This window comes from Schistocerca cancellata, chromosome 8 (assembly GCF_023864275.1).
Source record: "Schistocerca cancellata isolate TAMUIC-IGC-003103 chromosome 8, iqSchCanc2.1, whole genome shotgun sequence".
Lineage (NCBI taxonomy): Eukaryota > Metazoa > Arthropoda > Insecta > Orthoptera > Acrididae > Schistocerca > Schistocerca cancellata.
In genome coordinates, this window is record NC_064633.1 from 583,928,870 (window position 1) to 583,946,615 (window position 17,746).

Genomic DNA, 17,746 nt, shown 5'->3' on the forward strand with positions numbered 1-17,746 from the left:
ATTAGGCAGAGAAAGTAGGTCGGTAGAGCGTTCTGTGACTACCAATTCTTTCTGGGTTATTAGTACATTAACTATGTACGAAAAGACAGATTGTTACTTACTGCAAAGAAGGCATGTTAAGTTGTAGACAGACACAATTAAAAGACACTTACATATGCTGTCAGCCAGAGCCATCATCAGTAAGTATGTAAGTGTCTTTAATTGTGCCTGTCTGAAACTTAAAGTGTCTTCTTTATGATAAGCAGCAATCTGTCTTTTCCTACACTATCAATAATCCTACCTGGAGTTTCCATTGTTCTATTAGAAGATTATTTTTTGTGATGTTCTGAGGTATTATTTTTTAGTCATAAAGATGAGTAAGGAGGATGTAGTGCCAAAATCAGAACACAAGGTGTCATCAATGAGGAGGCTATACAGTCGTCTGTCAATCAGATGGCTCAATTAAGGGCAGATGAAGTGGTCACAGACAATAAACTGGCAGAGAAAGATCAGGAAATAGAGATGTGCAGGTCACAGGCTCCAGTAGTGGATCCGGTAGTTGTTAATCTTGTTTCTCCCTTCTTTGGTGGGACATCTGAAGGCAAGTTGCCATTTGTGGAGGATCTTAAGTCATCGGAAAACATAGGGGATTAATCTGACAGAAAGTTGTTACATATACTAAAGTTACATTTAACAGGGGAAGTGATGTCGCTTGTTCATTACACAGAGGCGCTACACAGTGCACAAACTTTTGACCAACTCAGGCAGGAACCATAGCAAAGGTATAGGAAGCAGAGGAGAGCGCGGTTTTTTCATGAGCAGTTGAGTACAGTTTCCATGAGGCATAACAAAGTGGCTGAGGAGTTTGCAGATAGGATTAGGAAACAAAATGTGCATACTTATGAGTTAACACAGAGTGAGACGGTGAACAAAATATTATTGCAAGATGCCAATTCTCGTTTCTGTGGAAGTAAGAGATTGCAGGACCATGCATGCATTGAATATATGATGTTTAATTGTGGCCTTGTGGGGAACTTGCGAAAATAATGCTACCAGCCAAGGAGGGGTAAGATAGATGGCCAGGATTCCAGGTGGTTTAATTGAAACAATAGTAGGAATGATACAGACCCCAGGAATACAGGGAGAATGGAAGAGCTTGTCTGGGTGGTAAGAAGTGGCTATAATCTCAAGAGGGAACCCCACAGCCATCGAAAGGAGTTCCCAGTAAAGACTAATGCAGAGGTGGAATGTACCATAAGGGGCGTGGTAGATGGTAGGGAATATAAAGTTTCATTGGACACTCGGGTGCACGTGTCTGTTGCCTCAAGAGAGCTAGTAGACAAGAGAAGGTGGAAGCCACAACATTTCAAATTGCGTGAGGTAGGGGACAGTGATATGCAGCCATTGGGGTCAGCAGTGATGAAATTTTCATTGGAGGCAACCAAGTTTAAGCAATGTGGGGAGGCAGTGTCTCATGTAAGCAAGGACTACAGTAAGACTTTCTGCATCATGCCATACGACGACAACATACAGTGGAACTTAGTGGCAAGACATTCCGGCTTGGGGAAACTGTTGGCAGTGTTCACCTGCTGCGGGGAATGTCTAGTATATGAGACAACCCAGTTAAACTGCAAGTAATGACATCAAAGCCTGATTCACATGACTGTGTGTTGGGAGGCACATGAAAGTCAATATGGGTAAATGTGGAGCCTGACTTCCAGTTGATATGTATAGGAGAACACTGGAAGGTAATGAGGTAGTGAATATAGTGTGTTGTTTGGTGAAATGTAACATTTTATTTGTACAAGAGAGGAACTGAGCCAAAGTAGTACTTGTCAATGTGGATAATTTTGGCACCAAGGAGGTTAAGTTGTCGAAGGGAATGTCATTAGCTACACTACAGACTCCAGATGAGGAGGATTGCCACAGATATGGTGTAGGCTATGAAAGGGCACAGGATGCTATCAGAACAGCATTTTGTAATAAATTGAAGTATTTAAAGTGGACAGACTGGACACAGATGGAGGGGCTATGGCTATAATTTTGGGATTATTGTTTTCTGCAAGGGCTGCTGTCTGCTATGAAAATAACACAACACAGGATACCGATAGAGAACAAAGCACTGGTGTATAGAAAGCCATACAGGAATACCATGGTCTCTGTAGCCAGTTTTGGAGTACTTTATAAATCAACAGTTGGCTGATGAGGTATTGGAAGAGAGAAGTAGTGCCAGGAAGGGGAGTGGGGATGGTGATCACCCCCAATAAGTCTATGGATGCTTTAAAGAAGTCTTGCTGTTATTGTGATTACTGCCACTTGAATAGTAAGACTGCAATGGATGTGTACTCAATTCTGAACATCACAGAGACAATGGATAATATAGGACAAAGCCAGTACTTCTCAGCAATGGACTTGAGGAGTGGGTACCATCAGTTGGAAGTGGCTCTGGAAGACATCCCGAAAACAATGTTTTCTGCGCCCTCGGGACACTACCAACATAGAATGATGCCTTCTGGGTTGAAGACTGCTCTGACGACATTCCAGCAGTTGCCACATGGAGTGCTGAGAGGATTGAAACTGCATCAGTGTGTAGTGTTTATTGATGACATAACTGTCTTTTCAAGGGATATGCAAGAGCACAGATATCATCTGAGGGTGGTGTCCAAGTGATTACGAGCAGCCTGTTTGACACTCGACACAGAAAATTGTCACTTTGTAGTGAAGGAAGTTAACTATTTGGGCCATACCATTAGTAAAGATGATGTGACTCCAGCTTAGTAAAAGCAGTGCAAGATTTTCCAGTACCAGGAATAATAAAAGCACTGCAGTTCTTTCTACGCCTCGCAAATTATTATAATGAAGATCATGTAGTTTGCAGATATTGCAAGGCCACTTACCCAATTGCTGAAAATGGGTATTAATTGGTATGGTCAGAGGAATGTCAGGGAGTATTTGCTGAATTAAAAAAGGTGTTAATGTTGAGCCCGGTGTTAGTGTTTCCAGACTTTCAAAAGGAGTTCATATTATCGTGTGATGTGCCAAATCACACTCTTGGGTGTGTTTTAAGTAAGGAAGTGGGGGATTACGAACATCCTATTGCCTGTGCTCCAAGACAGTTGAATTCAGCAGAAAGGAATTGCTTCAAAATTGAGAGAGAGATGGTTAGCATAGTAATGTACTTCTGGTGTATGGAGGAACATACTTCTGGTGTTACTAGCATGATAGAAAATTCAAGGTAGTGACCGACCATACTGTTTCGAAGCAGTTCCAAGCTTCGAAGGATCCAAGCAGTAGATTTACGAGATAGATGTTGAATCTCAGTGAACTGTAGTACAAAGTAATCCACAAACCTGTGAAGAAACATGGAAAAGCATACGGGTTGAACACCAAGACAGCAGTAGTACAAGCACTAGGTCAGGACTGTGGAGAATGGCGGTCAGGACTGTGGAGAATGGCAATCAGGACAGAGCGCCGACGAGGACTCTAGACAGTACGGCAAGCAACAGCAGTTTAGTATGTGTATGCAGAGAAACAAAATTAGGACACAAGTGGTGGTGCCAGCCAAGTTGAAGCTAGAAGTATTATGTGAAATGCATGACAGCATGTTATAGGGCCATGGGGTATGCAGGGTGACAAATCAGAGAGTGGCAGGAAAGTACTGGTGGAAGGGAAAGAAGAATGATGTTGATCAGTATGTCAGAAATTGTGTGTACTATGCACAATGGGTGGATTTAAATCTGAAGCAGGTACTGCTGCAGAGACTGCCACAACTGTTCAGTTTAATTGGGGTGGACAGTTGGGCCCAATCAATCAAACACCAACAGGTAATCATTTTGTGCTGACCACAATATATAATTTTTTTCATCACATATTGTCATTATTCCATCCTGGGTCTCCTACTGCTTAATTTTTCTTGTTACATGATGCCAGATAAGCACGCAATCATAGATGCACAGGTGTTGGTTAATAGGTGGCTATTGAAGTTCAAGGTGCCGTTGTTGTTGTTGTTGTTGTTGCCTTCAGTCCTGAGACTGGTTTGATGCAGCTCTCCAAGCTACTCTATCCTGTGCAAGCTGCTTCATCTCCCAGTACTTACTGCAACCTACATCTTTCTGAATCTGCTTAGTGTATTCATCTCTTGGTCTCCCTCTACGATTTTTACCCTCCACGCTGCCCTCCAATGCTAAATTTGAGATCCCTTGATGCCTCAGAACATGTCCTACCAACCGGTCCCTTCTTCTTGTCAAGTTGTGCCACAAACTCCACTTCTCCCCAATTCTATTCAATACCTCCTCATTAGTTATGTGATCTACCCATCTAATCTTCAGCATTCTTCTCTAGCACCACATTTTGAAAGCTTCTATTCTCTTCTTGTCTAAACTATTTATCATCCATGTTTCACTTTCATACATGGCTACACTCCATAAAAAAATACTTTCAGAAACGACTTCCTGACACTTAAATCTATACTCAATGTTAACAAATTCCTCTTCTTGAGAAACACTTTCCTTGCATTGCCAGTCTACATTTTATATCCTCTCTACTTCGACCATCATCAGTTATTTTGCTCCCCAAATAGCAAAACTCCTTTACTACTTTAAGTGTCTCATTTCCTAATCTAATTCCCTCAGCATCACCCAACTTAATTCGACCACATTCAATTATCCTCGTTTTGCTTTTGTTGATGTTCATCTTATACCCTCCTTTCATGACACTGTCCATTCCGTTCAACTGCTCTTCCAAGTCCTTTGCTGTCTCTGACAGAATTACAATATCATTGGCAAACCTCAAAGTTTTTATTTCTCTCCATGGATTATAATACCTACTCCAAATTTTTCTTTCGTTTCCTTTACTGCTTGCTCAATATACAGACTGAAAAACATCGGGGAGAGGCTACAACCCTGTCTCACTCCCTTCCCAACCACTGCTTCCCTTTCATGTCCCTCGACTCATATAACTGCCATCTGGTTTCTGTACAAATTGTAAATAGCCTTTCGCTCCCTGTATTTTACCCCTGCCACCCTCAGAATTTGAAAGAGAGTATTCCAGTCAACATTGTCAAAAGCTTTCTCTAAGTCTACAAATGCTAGAAATGTAGGTTTGCCTTTCCTTAATCTAGCTTCTAAGATAAATCGTAGGCTCAGTATTGCCTCACGTGTTCCAATATTTCTACGGAATCCAAACTGATCTTCCCTGAGGTCAGCTTCTACCAGTTATTCCATTTGTCTGTAGAGAATGCGCGTTAGTATTTTGCATCTATGACTTATTAAACTGATAGTTCAGTAATTTTCACATCTGTCAATACCTGCTTTGGGATAGGAAATAATTATATTCTTCTTGAAGTCTGAGGGTATTTCGCCTGTCTCATACATCTTGCTCACCAGATGGTAGAGTTTTGTCAGGACTGGCTATCCCAAGGCCGTCAGTAGTTCTAATGGAATGTTGTCTACTCCCGGGGCCTTGTTTCGACGCAGGTCTTTCAGTTCTCTGTCAAACTCTTCACACAGTGCTGTATCTCCCATTTCATCTTCATCTACGTCCTCTTCCATTTCCATAATATTGTCCTCACGTACATTGCCCTTGTATAGGCCCTCTATATACTCCCTCCACCTTTCTGCTTTTCCTTCTTTGCTTAGAACTGGGTTTCCATCTGAGCTCTTGATATTCATACAAGTGGTTCTCTTTTCTCCAAAGGTCTCTTTAATTTTCCTGTAGGCAGTATCTATCTTACTCCTAGTGAGATAACCCTCTACATCCTTACATTTGTCCTCTAGCCATCCCTGCTTAGCCATTTTGCACTTCCTGTCGATCTCATTTTTGAGATGTTTGTATTCCTTTTTGCCTGCTTCATTTACTGCATTTTTATATTTTCTCCTTTCATCAATTAAATTCAATATTTCTTCTGTTACCCAAGGATTTCTACTAGCCCTCGTCTTTTTACCTACTAGGTCCTCTGCTGCCTTCACTACTTCATCTCTCAAAGCAACCCATCCTCCTCCTACTGCATTTCTTTCCCACATTCCTGTCAATTGTTCCCTTATGCTCTCCCTGAAACTCTGTACAACCTCTCGTTCTTTCAGTTTATCCAGGTCCCATCTCCTTAAATTCCCACCTTTTTGCAGTTTCTTCAGTTTTAATCTACAGTTCATGACCAATAAATTGTGATCAGAGTCCACATCTGCCCCTGGAAATGTCTTACAATTTAAAACCTGGTTCCTAAATCTCTGTCTTACCATTATGTAATCTATCTGAAACCTGTCATTATCTCCAGGCTTCTTCCATGTATACAGCCTTGTTTTATGATTCTGAAATCAAGTGTTAACTATGATTAAGTTGTGCTCTGTGCAAAATTCTATCAGGTGGCTTCGTCTTTCATTTCTTAGCCCCAATCCATATTCACCTTCTACGTTTCCTTCTCTCCCTTTTCCTACTACCGAATTCCAGTCACCCATGACTATTAAATTTTCGTCTCCCTTCACTATCTGAATAATTTCTTTTATTTCATCATACATTTCTTCAATTTCTTCATCATCTGCAGAGCTAGTTGGCATATAAACTTGTACTACTGTAGTAGGCGTGGGCTTCGTGTCTATCTTGGCCACAATAATGCGTTCACTATGCTGTTTGTAGTAGCTTACCCACACTCCTATTTTTTTTATTCATTATTAAACCGACTCCTGCATTACCCCTATTTGATTTTGTATTTATAACCCTGTATTCACCTGACCAGAAGTCTTGTTCCTCCTGCCACCTAACTTCACTAATTCCCACTATATCTAACTTTAACCTATCCATTCCCCGTTTTAAATTTTCTAACCTACCTGCCCAATTAAGGGATCTGACATTCCATGCCCCGATCCGTAGAACGCCAGTTTTCTTTCTCCTGATAACGACGTCCTCTTGAGTAGTCCCCACCTGGAGATCCGAATGGGGGACTATTTTACCTCCGGAATATTTTACCCAAGAGGACGCCATCATCATTTAATCATACAGTAAAGCTGCATGCCCTCGGGAAAAATTACGGCCGTAGTCTCCCCTTGCTTTCAGCTGTTCGCAGTACCAGCACAGCAAGGCTGTTTTGGTTAGTGTTACAAGGCCAGATCAGTCAATCATCCAGACTGTTGCCCCTGCAACTACTGAAAAGGCTGCTCACCCTCTTCAGGAACCACACGTTTGTCTGGCCTCTCAACAGATACCCCTCCATTGTGGTTGCTATCTGTATCGCTGAGGCACGCAAGCCTCCCCATCAACGGCAAGGTCCATGGTTCTTGGGGGGAAGGTTGCCTCTTATAATGGTGTTAATCATCCAGAGAGATTTGCCAGGTGTAAGATTAACATTACCAGAAATCTGCCTACACAGTTCTGTGGAAAAAACTCTAAGAAACTTTTTTGCCACAGTCTTGTGACGAGAGAAGAGGTCACAACATACATGACCAAAAATGTGTGTTTATTTATTTATATTTTATTTATTTATCTCTTGTTCTGGTGATCCTTGTTGTGACACTATCACAGGACATGGAACGTGTCAACTTTACAAGCTTTTGGCCAGAATTTAAGGTAATACATAAAACAAAACAAAAACAGTAACTTAGGTCCCACTACAAAAAAATACATTTTAGAGATAGATAGAGATTACAAAACAAAAAACAGTACACAGTAACTTAGGTCCCACTACAAAAAATACATTTTAGAGATAGATAAAGATTACAAAATAATAAGTGTTACAGAGAAATAAATATTGCAAAATATATGTTTACAATAAAAATATTTGGTATTACAAACACAAATTTGGTAATACATTTGCAATTTACAATACAAGAAATGTTAAACACTGTAGTTCAGGAACTCTTCTATTGTATAAAATGATCCTTGCAATAGGAACTGCCTTAAGGTTTTTTTAAACAAGAGATCATCATATACCAAACACTTAATTCTTGAAGGGAGGGCATTAAAAATCTTACAGCCACTGAAATGGACTCCTTTCTGCACCATACTTAGATTTGGCAGTTCATAGTGGATATCATGTTTCCTTCTAGTATTGTGACTGTGATATGCACTATTCAGCCTAAAGATGGATTTTTCTTTCCTTACGAACCACATCAATGAGAATATATATTGCGCACTGGATGTAAGTATTTCAAGCTTCTTAAAAAGATTCCTGCATGTGGTTCTAGGGTGGACTTCACACATGATCCTTATGTCTCTTTTTTGTACACACAGTACTTTTTTAGCCAGTGGCTGATTTCCCCAAAATATATTTCCAAATGCCATAATTGCATGAAAGTAACCATAATACGCTGACTTCATGGTTTCCATATTTCTATAAGAAGAAACAATGCGCAATGCATATGTTGCTGAACTTAGTCCTTTGGATAGATCCATGATGTGGTTTGACCAATTCAGTCTGCTATCAATATGCAAGCCTAGGTATTTTGAGGAGTCTACCCTGGTTATTGTCTGCTCACCTATTTTTATTACTATTTCCTCGTCTTTGGATGTTTTGTGGAACTGAATGTAGTTTGTTTTACAGTAATTTAAGGAAAGACCATTAATGTTGAACCAGTTCACTGTTTCATTTAAAACCTTATTTGATGTTACCTCAAGTTTATCTACTGAATTATCAGTAAGTAGTGTAGTGTCATCCGCGAAAATGGTGAATCTACAATATTCCGTAGAGAGAGGGAGATCATTTATAAATATAATAAAAAGTAGGGGACCCAGAACTGAGCCCTGCGGCACTCCACATGTGATGGTACCCCATTCCGAAGATACCACTACAACTTTTGTTTCCTGTTTGACAGATATGAGTCAAGCCATTTCCCTGCTGCACCACTTATACCGAGATGTGCAGCTTTTTGTAAAAGAATTTGGTGATTTACACAGTCAAATGCTTTTGTCAGGTCACAAAATATGCCAATCACTTTCAGTTTTTTGTTGATAGATTCCAAGAGTTTGCCAGTAAATGCAGATATTGCATCTTGTGTTGACAAACCTTTCTGAAATCCAAACTGACTTTTGCTGAAGCTATTGTGTTCACTGAGATGCTTAACAATCCTGGCATGCATTAGTTTCTCTAAAACCTTTGAAAAGCTTGTCAGTAGTGATATTGGCCTATAGTTAGCAGTATCCGTCTTACACCCCTTCTTATACAGCGGTTTTACAACTGCATACTCAGGAACTATTCCTTGCTTAAGTGATGCATCAAAAATGTAGCAAAGGACTTAACTTACGTGGCTGGAGCATTATTTTAATAATTTGTTAGAAATGTTGTCAATTCCAGCAGAGTTTTTACTTTTCAGGGATTTAATAAGTCTTTCAATTTCTTGAACAGTGACTGTTTTCACATTAATGTGTTGTACTGAACTAGGTACTCTAGCTTTCAAAAGATTGATGGCTTGCTTCATCGACCCTTGTAAACCTATTTTTTCTGTTACTGTTAAAAAATTGTTGTTGAATGTGTCTGCAACTGTTTTTGGATCGCTAACAAGATTACCCTCACTTTTGATTTGGATATTTTCACTACAAAATGCATTTTCCTCCCATTTCCTTCTTTACAAATTTCCAGATAGTTTTTACTTTATTGCTCGAGTTGTCAATTTCTGCCTTCAAGCACATGTTCTTTGCTGCCTGAATGGTCTTATTCAGAACTTTATTGTAGATTTTATAGTGTGTAATCCTACTGTTATCATTTGAACTACTGGCTGCAGCATATAGTTCTCTGTAAAATTGTCCAGGTATACCTTCTCATGATAGTGACACAATGTTTCCTTATCATCAATTTGTAATCCTGTACAAACAGCAGAAAGGTGTATTGTCTCATCACTATAATCACACATCTGTTTGAGTCCTGATTGTCTACAGTAAGAGTTTATGACACTCCTGTTCTAATGCTGTACCAAGAAAACATTTCTCTCTGTCATCCATACACTGACTATGCACTTCACAACTCACTTCCATATTGAATTGTAGTGTATGCACACTCCTCATAAGATGATTCAATACTGTGCACCATGACTGCTCAGCTGTGATTCGATGATGGTGGTGGAGCAATTAGGATTCCTGGCCTGGCAGAACTGTATTACATGTGGTATGTTTTAAGTTGCTGTCTGTATATAAAAACAATAAATTATTATTACATGTAAAGGGCTTTCCACAAGTGATAGATGGGATATTTGGAGTTAAGGAAATGAATATAAAATGTTTAATTTAAATCCTTGATATCTTTAGCTGGAACTCAAATATTTATTATTTCATAGACAAGATTAATGGGCAATTTCGGTAATTCACCATTATTTTTGTCTGCAGTTTTGACTAATAATTCTGGATTAACACCATAAAAATAAAACAGAGTGAAAATTTAAAAATTTAATGTTGAAATCGGCTTAATGCGCTTTGGACTCTTCAGAAAACATCTCTGAAAGATAGCAGTGTCATGGTTTGATGCTTTAGGGGATAGGTTTTAACTTAATTATCTCAAATAAATCATCCCATCCATCATGAGTAGCATGTGCCATCCATCTCAGTGTTTATGTAGGAAAAATCAATTTGAATTAAAATATAACGAACAGAATTCAGTAGATCTTGAGCAAGACTCAATGAAATTAAAGTCTTTCTTTGCTATCAAAAACCAATGCATGACTTTAGTGCCAGATGGGAGAGCTTTCATTGTAAAAAAGAAATCATTGCAAAAGAACTTGGTGGTACCAACTACACTCACGCTCATAAATTAAGGATAATGCTGATACATGGTGAAACAACGCTCTGGTGGGCGGTTTGCAGCTTTAAATCACCTCGGAGTATGACCATGCGGTGTATTTGACCTGCAGTCGTTGCACGGTGGCGCTGGCAGCAGTCCACATATGCAGAGTGTGCCGGTGCATGTCAGAGTATGGTGCAAGTGTGCAGACGTTTTCAGACATGCTAATGGTGGCTGTGTGTTGAAAATGCCTCAAAGAACACATATTGATGACATTATGAGGGGTAGAATACTAGGGCGACTGGAGGCTGGTCAAACGCAGCAGGTCATAGCACAGGTCCTCCGCATGCCACAAAGTGTGAGCTCAAGATTATGGCAACGATTCCAGCAGACAGAAAACGTGTTCAGGCACTACAGTACGGGATGTCCACAGAGTACAACACCACAAGAAGACCAATATCTCACCATCAGTGCCCGCAGAAGTTGACGGAGTACTGCAGGTAGCCTTGCTTGGGACCTTACCGCAGCCACTAGAACAGTTGTCCCCAGACACACAGTCTACAGATGACTGAACAGACATGGTTTACTCACCGGGAGACCTGCAAGGTGTATTCCACTGACCCCTGGTCACAGGAGAGCCCGTAAAGCCTGGTGTAAGAACACTGTACATGGTCATTGGAACAGTGGTCCCAGGTTATGTTCACGGATGAGTCCAAGTATAATCTGAACAGTGATTATCGTCGGGTTTTCATCTGGCGTGAACCAGGAACCAGATACCAACACCTTAATGTCCTTGAAAGGGACCTGTACGGAGGTTGCGGTTTGAGTGTGTGGGGTGGGATTATGATTAGTGCACTTACACCCCTGCATGTCTTTGACAGAGGAACTGTAACAGTTCAGGTGTATTGGGATGTCATTTTGCACCAGTATGTCCACCTTTTCAGGGGTGCAGTGGGTCCCACCTTATTCCTGATAATGCATGGCCCCACCGAGCTGCCATCATGGAGGAGTACCTTAAAACAGAAGATATCAGGCGAATGGAATGGCCTGCCTGTTCTCCAGACCTAAATCCCATCGAGCACGTCTGGAATGCTCTCGGTCGACATACTGCTGCAGGTCTTCAAACCCATACGACACTTCAGGAGCTCCGACAGGCACTGGTGCAAGAATGGGAGGCTATACCCAAGCAGCTGCTCGACCAGCTGATCCAGAGTATGCCAAACCATTGTGCAGCCTGTGTACATGTGCATGGGGATCGTATTCCATACTGATGTCGGGGTACATGCGCAGGAAACAGCGGCATTTTGTAGCACTTGTTTCGGAACGGTTTTCTCAACTTATCACCAATACTGTGGACTTGCAGATCTGTGTCATGTGTGTTCCCTATGTGCCTTTGCTATTAGCGTCAGTTTTGTGTAGTGCCACGTTGTGTGGCGCCAGATTTTGCAATTATCCTTAATTTGTGAGCATGAGTGTAATTTCCAGACTTTCTGGCTATGCTACTGAAAACGAGTTTAATAATGAACTGTTTGTCAATAATGGTGGGCAATCAGTGCAACAATGAACTGTTTGTCAATAATGGTGTGAAATCATTGCAAACATGACAACCTAATGTTTACCACTACCACTAATTTCTCTCTGGTGATGAACGAAAGGGGGGAAATGTTGCTATTCTCTACATGTAATGTCAGTGCCTTAGGATTCCATTGAAACTATTCACTGTCATGACTTTCACATTTTTCACTTTCATCCATAGGTCATTCACTCATTCAAGGCCTGGTATAATACGTTCATCAGTATTAGAACATTCTTAAATGACTTACAATAAATTGGAGAAACACAAGGACATTTTGGCTGTAATTAGATTTAGATACAAGCTACATAATGAAGCAATATGCAGCATGCTTTGACCTTGCACACATTGCATTTGGGGAGGTCCCTAATAATGATTTTTGACATTTTCAGGATTTTCCAAATCCAAAAACTCAATGTGTGCATGCAACTAACACAACCAAATTTGTTGCACGAATTCAGCCTTATCACCTCTCTATACACACCAAATATCGTTTCAGTACAATTATTTACACGAGATAAAAAATATTGGAATCGTCCAAAAATGTAACTTGTGTAGCTGTTTGTCTATGTATTACTTCTGAACCATGAATCATTGCAACACATCCTTGCTTTCTCCTACAAGGGAGAGATGTTACCTTTCAAATGAGACCCACCTTTTGTTTTTATCTGATTTAGTACAGGAGCTAGGTGGTCGCACATGGTGGCATGTTTTTTGAAGAAAAAAAAATTGTAACTTTGGGAGGGCCTAGCTTAGCCCCCCAGGCTGAGATATGAACTTACTTTAGTGCTGTTATTATGCTGTTATTAACTGTACCAAATTTCATTAAAATCTGTAACCATGATGGAACCCTCATCTGATGATTTCCAATGGAATTGCCCTAGTACAATTATTTGGGGTATCAAGGGAAATTTGTTATTGTGTTAATCTTTTCTAGATAGGGAGGATGTAGCAAGTTATCTTCGATGGAGATTCATCGACAGAAGTTTAAATAACTTCATGTATGCCTAAGGGACGGTATGTTGGTACCCTTGCCATTCACGTTTCACATCAATCATTTTGTGGACAATATTAATGGTAACCTCAGACTTTTTGCAGATGATGCAGTTATCTCTAATGAAGTATTGTCTGAAAGGAGCTACTTAATTATTCAGACGGATCCTGATAAGATTTCAAAGTGGTGCAAAGACTGGCAACTTGCTTTAAATGTTCAGAAATATAAAACTGTGTAAATCACAAAACAAAAAACGTAGTAGCCTACAATATCAATGAGGCACAGTTGGAATCAACCAACTCATACTAATATCTGGGTGTAATACTTTGTTGGGATATGAAATTCAATGGTCACATAAGTTCAGTCGTGGGTAAAGCAGGTGGCAGACTTTGGTTTGTTGAACGAGTTCTGGGGAAATGCACTCAGTCTACGAAGCAGATTTCTTACAAATCACTCATGCGACCCATCCTAGAACATTGCTTAAGTGTGTGGGACCTGACCAAATATTGGACGCATACAGAAAGGAGAAGCATGAATGGTAACAGATTTATTTGATCAGTGGGAGAGTGTCACAGAGATGCTGAAGAAGCTGAATTTGCAGACCTCTGAAGGTGTAAAGTACCCAAGAATGCCAACTTACAAAGTTTCAAGAAACAGCTTTACATGATGACCATAGGAATACACTACAATCCTCTAGCGCTGCCACAGGGATCTTGAGAACACGATTATATTAATTAGAGTATTCATAGAAGTATTTAAACAGTCAACCATGCCACACTCCATTTGTGAATAGAATGGTGGGAAAACCCTAATAACTGGTAGTGGGATGTACACAAACTTCACAATGGTTTGTGGAGTTTAGATGTTGAGCTGTTAAATCCACAACCAGAGTGCTTCCACAGGCACAGTGGTACAACTATGTTTTATGCAGACTATGTATCCCTATCTAACATTCAGAATTTGAGTTTATAAATTCTGCTGCAAAGTCTGTAACAGGTTGTAGACAGACATCACACAGGAAACCCCTTCAATAAGAAAAAATGAGGAACTTATTACCATCTCCTTTCATAATTTATCTGATACCTGAACTCGGGGATATATACTCAACTGAAACTCACATTCAACGAACTATAACTTGCAATTATAGGCATCTGATAATGTAAAGTCTTAGATGTAAACCTGTTTTTGTGAATCACATAAAAAACAGAAGATGACTGCTGAAAGAAGAGCAGCGAGTTTTTTTAAAAGTGCATAAGCATATATAAAGTAATCAAGAAATAATTCCTATGGTTATCTATGCGATTTCATTGGCACTAACTGTAATTGGTTGTTCGTACACGTTGCAGAAGTATTTTATATGATTTGTGGAACACGACAAGTGAAACAATGTATGTAAGCAATTTCTGTTATCATTTAAAGCACCTCGACCTCTACGTACCACCTACTGTGTTATAAACATTATGCATTGTATTTTTTGGTCCACGAAATTATACTGGAATTGCATATTCGCATAGTTGCAGCATACTCGACAAAAATCAATTGTTTTTGATCTTATTGTATACGACGACGAGAAAACTCAACTAATAAAAGGGGGGGGGGGGGGGGGGTTAGGCCACACAATAGGCAACTCCTAGCGAGAAAAAGCCAGCAATTGTCTTCACCATATCCACATATGCTTTGCCCGTTTATTTTTCATTAAAATGTCAAGGATCACTCCTTAAACTCCCTACTGTCTACAGTTAAATTGTTTTTAAAAAATCTGTGGTTAAATACAATTGCTATATGAAGCAATACATACTGACGAATCATTCTCCTGTACATAAGCTTGTTGAATTTCCCCCTTCCCGTTCGCCATTCCACAGCATGATTTGGAACAACACACACGCGGGAAAATTGATAACACAAATCGCTGGAAAGATAGATCAACAACAGAACGAAATGCTGACTAATGGGAAAAAAATCAGAATTTGCGTCAATAAATCAATCTCATAACTAAATGAGCCATAAATTCTAATTTATGTTATAATAAAGATCTCTGCATTCATCTGCAGTATATGAACGGAAAATTCATGTACAGATTATTTTATAAATTCAATTCAATTCAAAGCTGTGCAAACTCGAATAGGTTATAGTTTATATTATTCATATAACTCGAAACTGGCTAATATTCATATATTTTTCAGGCATGTGGCGATTTCAAGGATATTTGAGAAGTTTCGAACGTCCATGAACTGTTTAGATCACTAATAATCTTTGGGTAAAATTGCTGACAAACCACATCGTGATCTTTGGCGCGTCAAGACGAAAGAGGATACTGTTGTAAATAATTTGTAAACAGTGGGATATAGTGGAAGTGCTCTTGGAAACTAGGAATTTAACTCCGGTCTATAAGTTTGCGTAAAGTACAACCTGTGAATAAGCTAGTATCAGAATGGTAATTTTCTTGTCATGCCACATTATGTCAAATCATTTGTAATGTGAATAGTTTTGACATGACAGAGCAATTTTGAATTTGCAACATGGGTGTCTTGAACGTTTAAATGCTCTTTAATTTCATAAATCGTTGATGATACTCATCGTTTTATTTATTTGTTTTCGTGTTGCAGAGTTTTGGCTTGCCATCTGTGAAACCTAAGCCTTCTGCAGCAGGGAAGTTCGAAATCCAGGAAGGCCATTATGGAGTTCCGGATCCAATGGTCTACGGGTGAGAAGATATGAAAAATTATTACTAATTCTACTACTGATCATTAGCTTACGTGATCAAATTTATATTACTGGAGTATAACGTATATTTATTCTTTTTTTTGCGTGTGGGCCGCCAAACTGATGGCTTTTGCAAACATCATACATACGTTGTTTAGATTAGTGTAGATAACACTTACATACAGTACTGGTGCTTACATTCATCTTAATCGTCTAATCACGTTACAAAAGAGGTCAAATAAATTAGAATTCACTGAGTCAATATAAACATTTATTTATTAAGAAGTCTTTTAACTCCCTGTGGAACAGTTTTCAAAGCATGTGGCAGGTTGTTGAACCGTATATGCCCATTAATATAAAGATTGTTGTCTGTTGTTTTTAATTTTGCCCTCGCCTGAAGTTGTCACTCTTACTTCTAGTATTGTAATTATGTGTATCACTGCACTTATTATTTACTTTGTTTTTACTATTAAGAAAAATATAAGTTTATACACATACAAGGGATATACTGTTAAACATTTGTCCTGGACAAAGGTTTCTTGACAGGGCTCTCTGGACTTCAGTCTATATATTAACCTAATGGGTCTTTTCTGTAATATTGCTATAATATGCAGGTGCAGGTCTGCCATGCAACCCCACGGTTCAGTACCATAATTAAGAAATGGATAAATTGTTCCACAGTAAACAATTTTTTATGTTTGACTTTGGACTATGTATGCCAGTTGACTTACCACATACAAGCTACTGCTGACTTACACATACAGAAGTAGGGTCAATTCTAGTATCTGATACCATTTGTCGGCTTTGAGCAATGACGTCATACCTAAGGCAGATAGGCTACATAGAGGCAATCTTTGAAAGCAACTGATCATGTTTACAAACAAGAATGTAGCATACAATAAAATTATTATCACGGTTCACATGATATAATATTTAGTCACAAATTATATTCACAAGAATTAAAAGTAATGAAAATAAATAAGAACAGAAAAAGAGAAGTATACATGTCTGAATTCATTATATCGTAATTTATGCGAGTAAGAAAAGCACAGAGAACCCTTAAATCCATTGCAGTATAGTGCAAGATGAAGTCATAATACTGTGAAATAACATAAACTTGTAATAATTATTATTAAATCTAATAGGACTAGTACACAACTATCGAAAATTCACAAAAAGTAGGGCCTCACAAATACTGGAATCGGTAACTGGAACTGACCTATACAGGTTAATTTGAGTTATAGATTACAACCATTCCACAGTTCATTATATAGACACATTTTAACAACAAGTGTGTGCACTAAAGTGTTACAGGATTTCTACATATCGTTGGTGAAGAAACAATACTGCGTAAGTAACAAAATAAGAATTTTACACGAGAGACAAAAAACTGTTTGAAGTGCCTAATACATTTCACAGCGGCACTAAATTTGCATCGTAGCACTACAAGGAAATATTGGATAAAAAAAAGAGACACATTTACAGTGGTATTTGGTGAAGGGAAAGCTAGTAAGAACATGTTTTGGAGCATTAATCATTTTTATTAAAATCTTTCATAGAAACATTTTAAATAAATATACTGTTTACATATTTTCGATAATGTCTGCACATTTCTTCAAGAAAAATCCTAAATGTCACTCAAAGCAGCAACAGAGAATTATACTGCACTGATACTCTTCACACAGTTACCTCCGCGATAATTTTCATTCATAAGGAATGTTGTCATAACAACTATGACAATCTTTAGGAAGAACAGATTTAAGTTGTTGTAAGTGATTCCATTTGGATTTCTTGATTTTTC

General features: G+C 38.9%; 2 protein-coding genes across 2 annotated transcripts in view; one reads left to right on the forward strand and one right to left on the reverse strand.

Moving 5' to 3' along the window:
* Positions 1-15,159, reverse strand: part of LOC126094873 (uncharacterized) — a 31,764-nt gene extending 16,605 nt beyond the window's left edge. The window contains exon 1 of the mRNA XM_049909504.1: positions 15,041-15,159. Within this exon, the coding sequence (XP_049765461.1) occupies positions 15,041-15,097 (57 nt within the window). The 5' untranslated portion in view covers positions 15,098-15,159. The remainder of the gene's footprint in view (positions 1-15,040) is intronic.
* A 343-nt stretch (positions 15,160-15,502) lies between these two features.
* LOC126094874 (proteasome maturation protein) overlaps positions 15,503-17,746 on the forward strand; it is a 39,566-nt gene continuing 37,322 nt past the window's right edge. The window contains exons 1-2 of the mRNA XM_049909505.1: positions 15,503-15,676; positions 15,849-15,946. Of these exons, the coding sequence (XP_049765462.1) occupies positions 15,674-15,676; positions 15,849-15,946 (101 nt within the window). The 5' untranslated portion in view covers positions 15,503-15,673. The remainder of the gene's footprint in view (positions 15,677-15,848; positions 15,947-17,746) is intronic.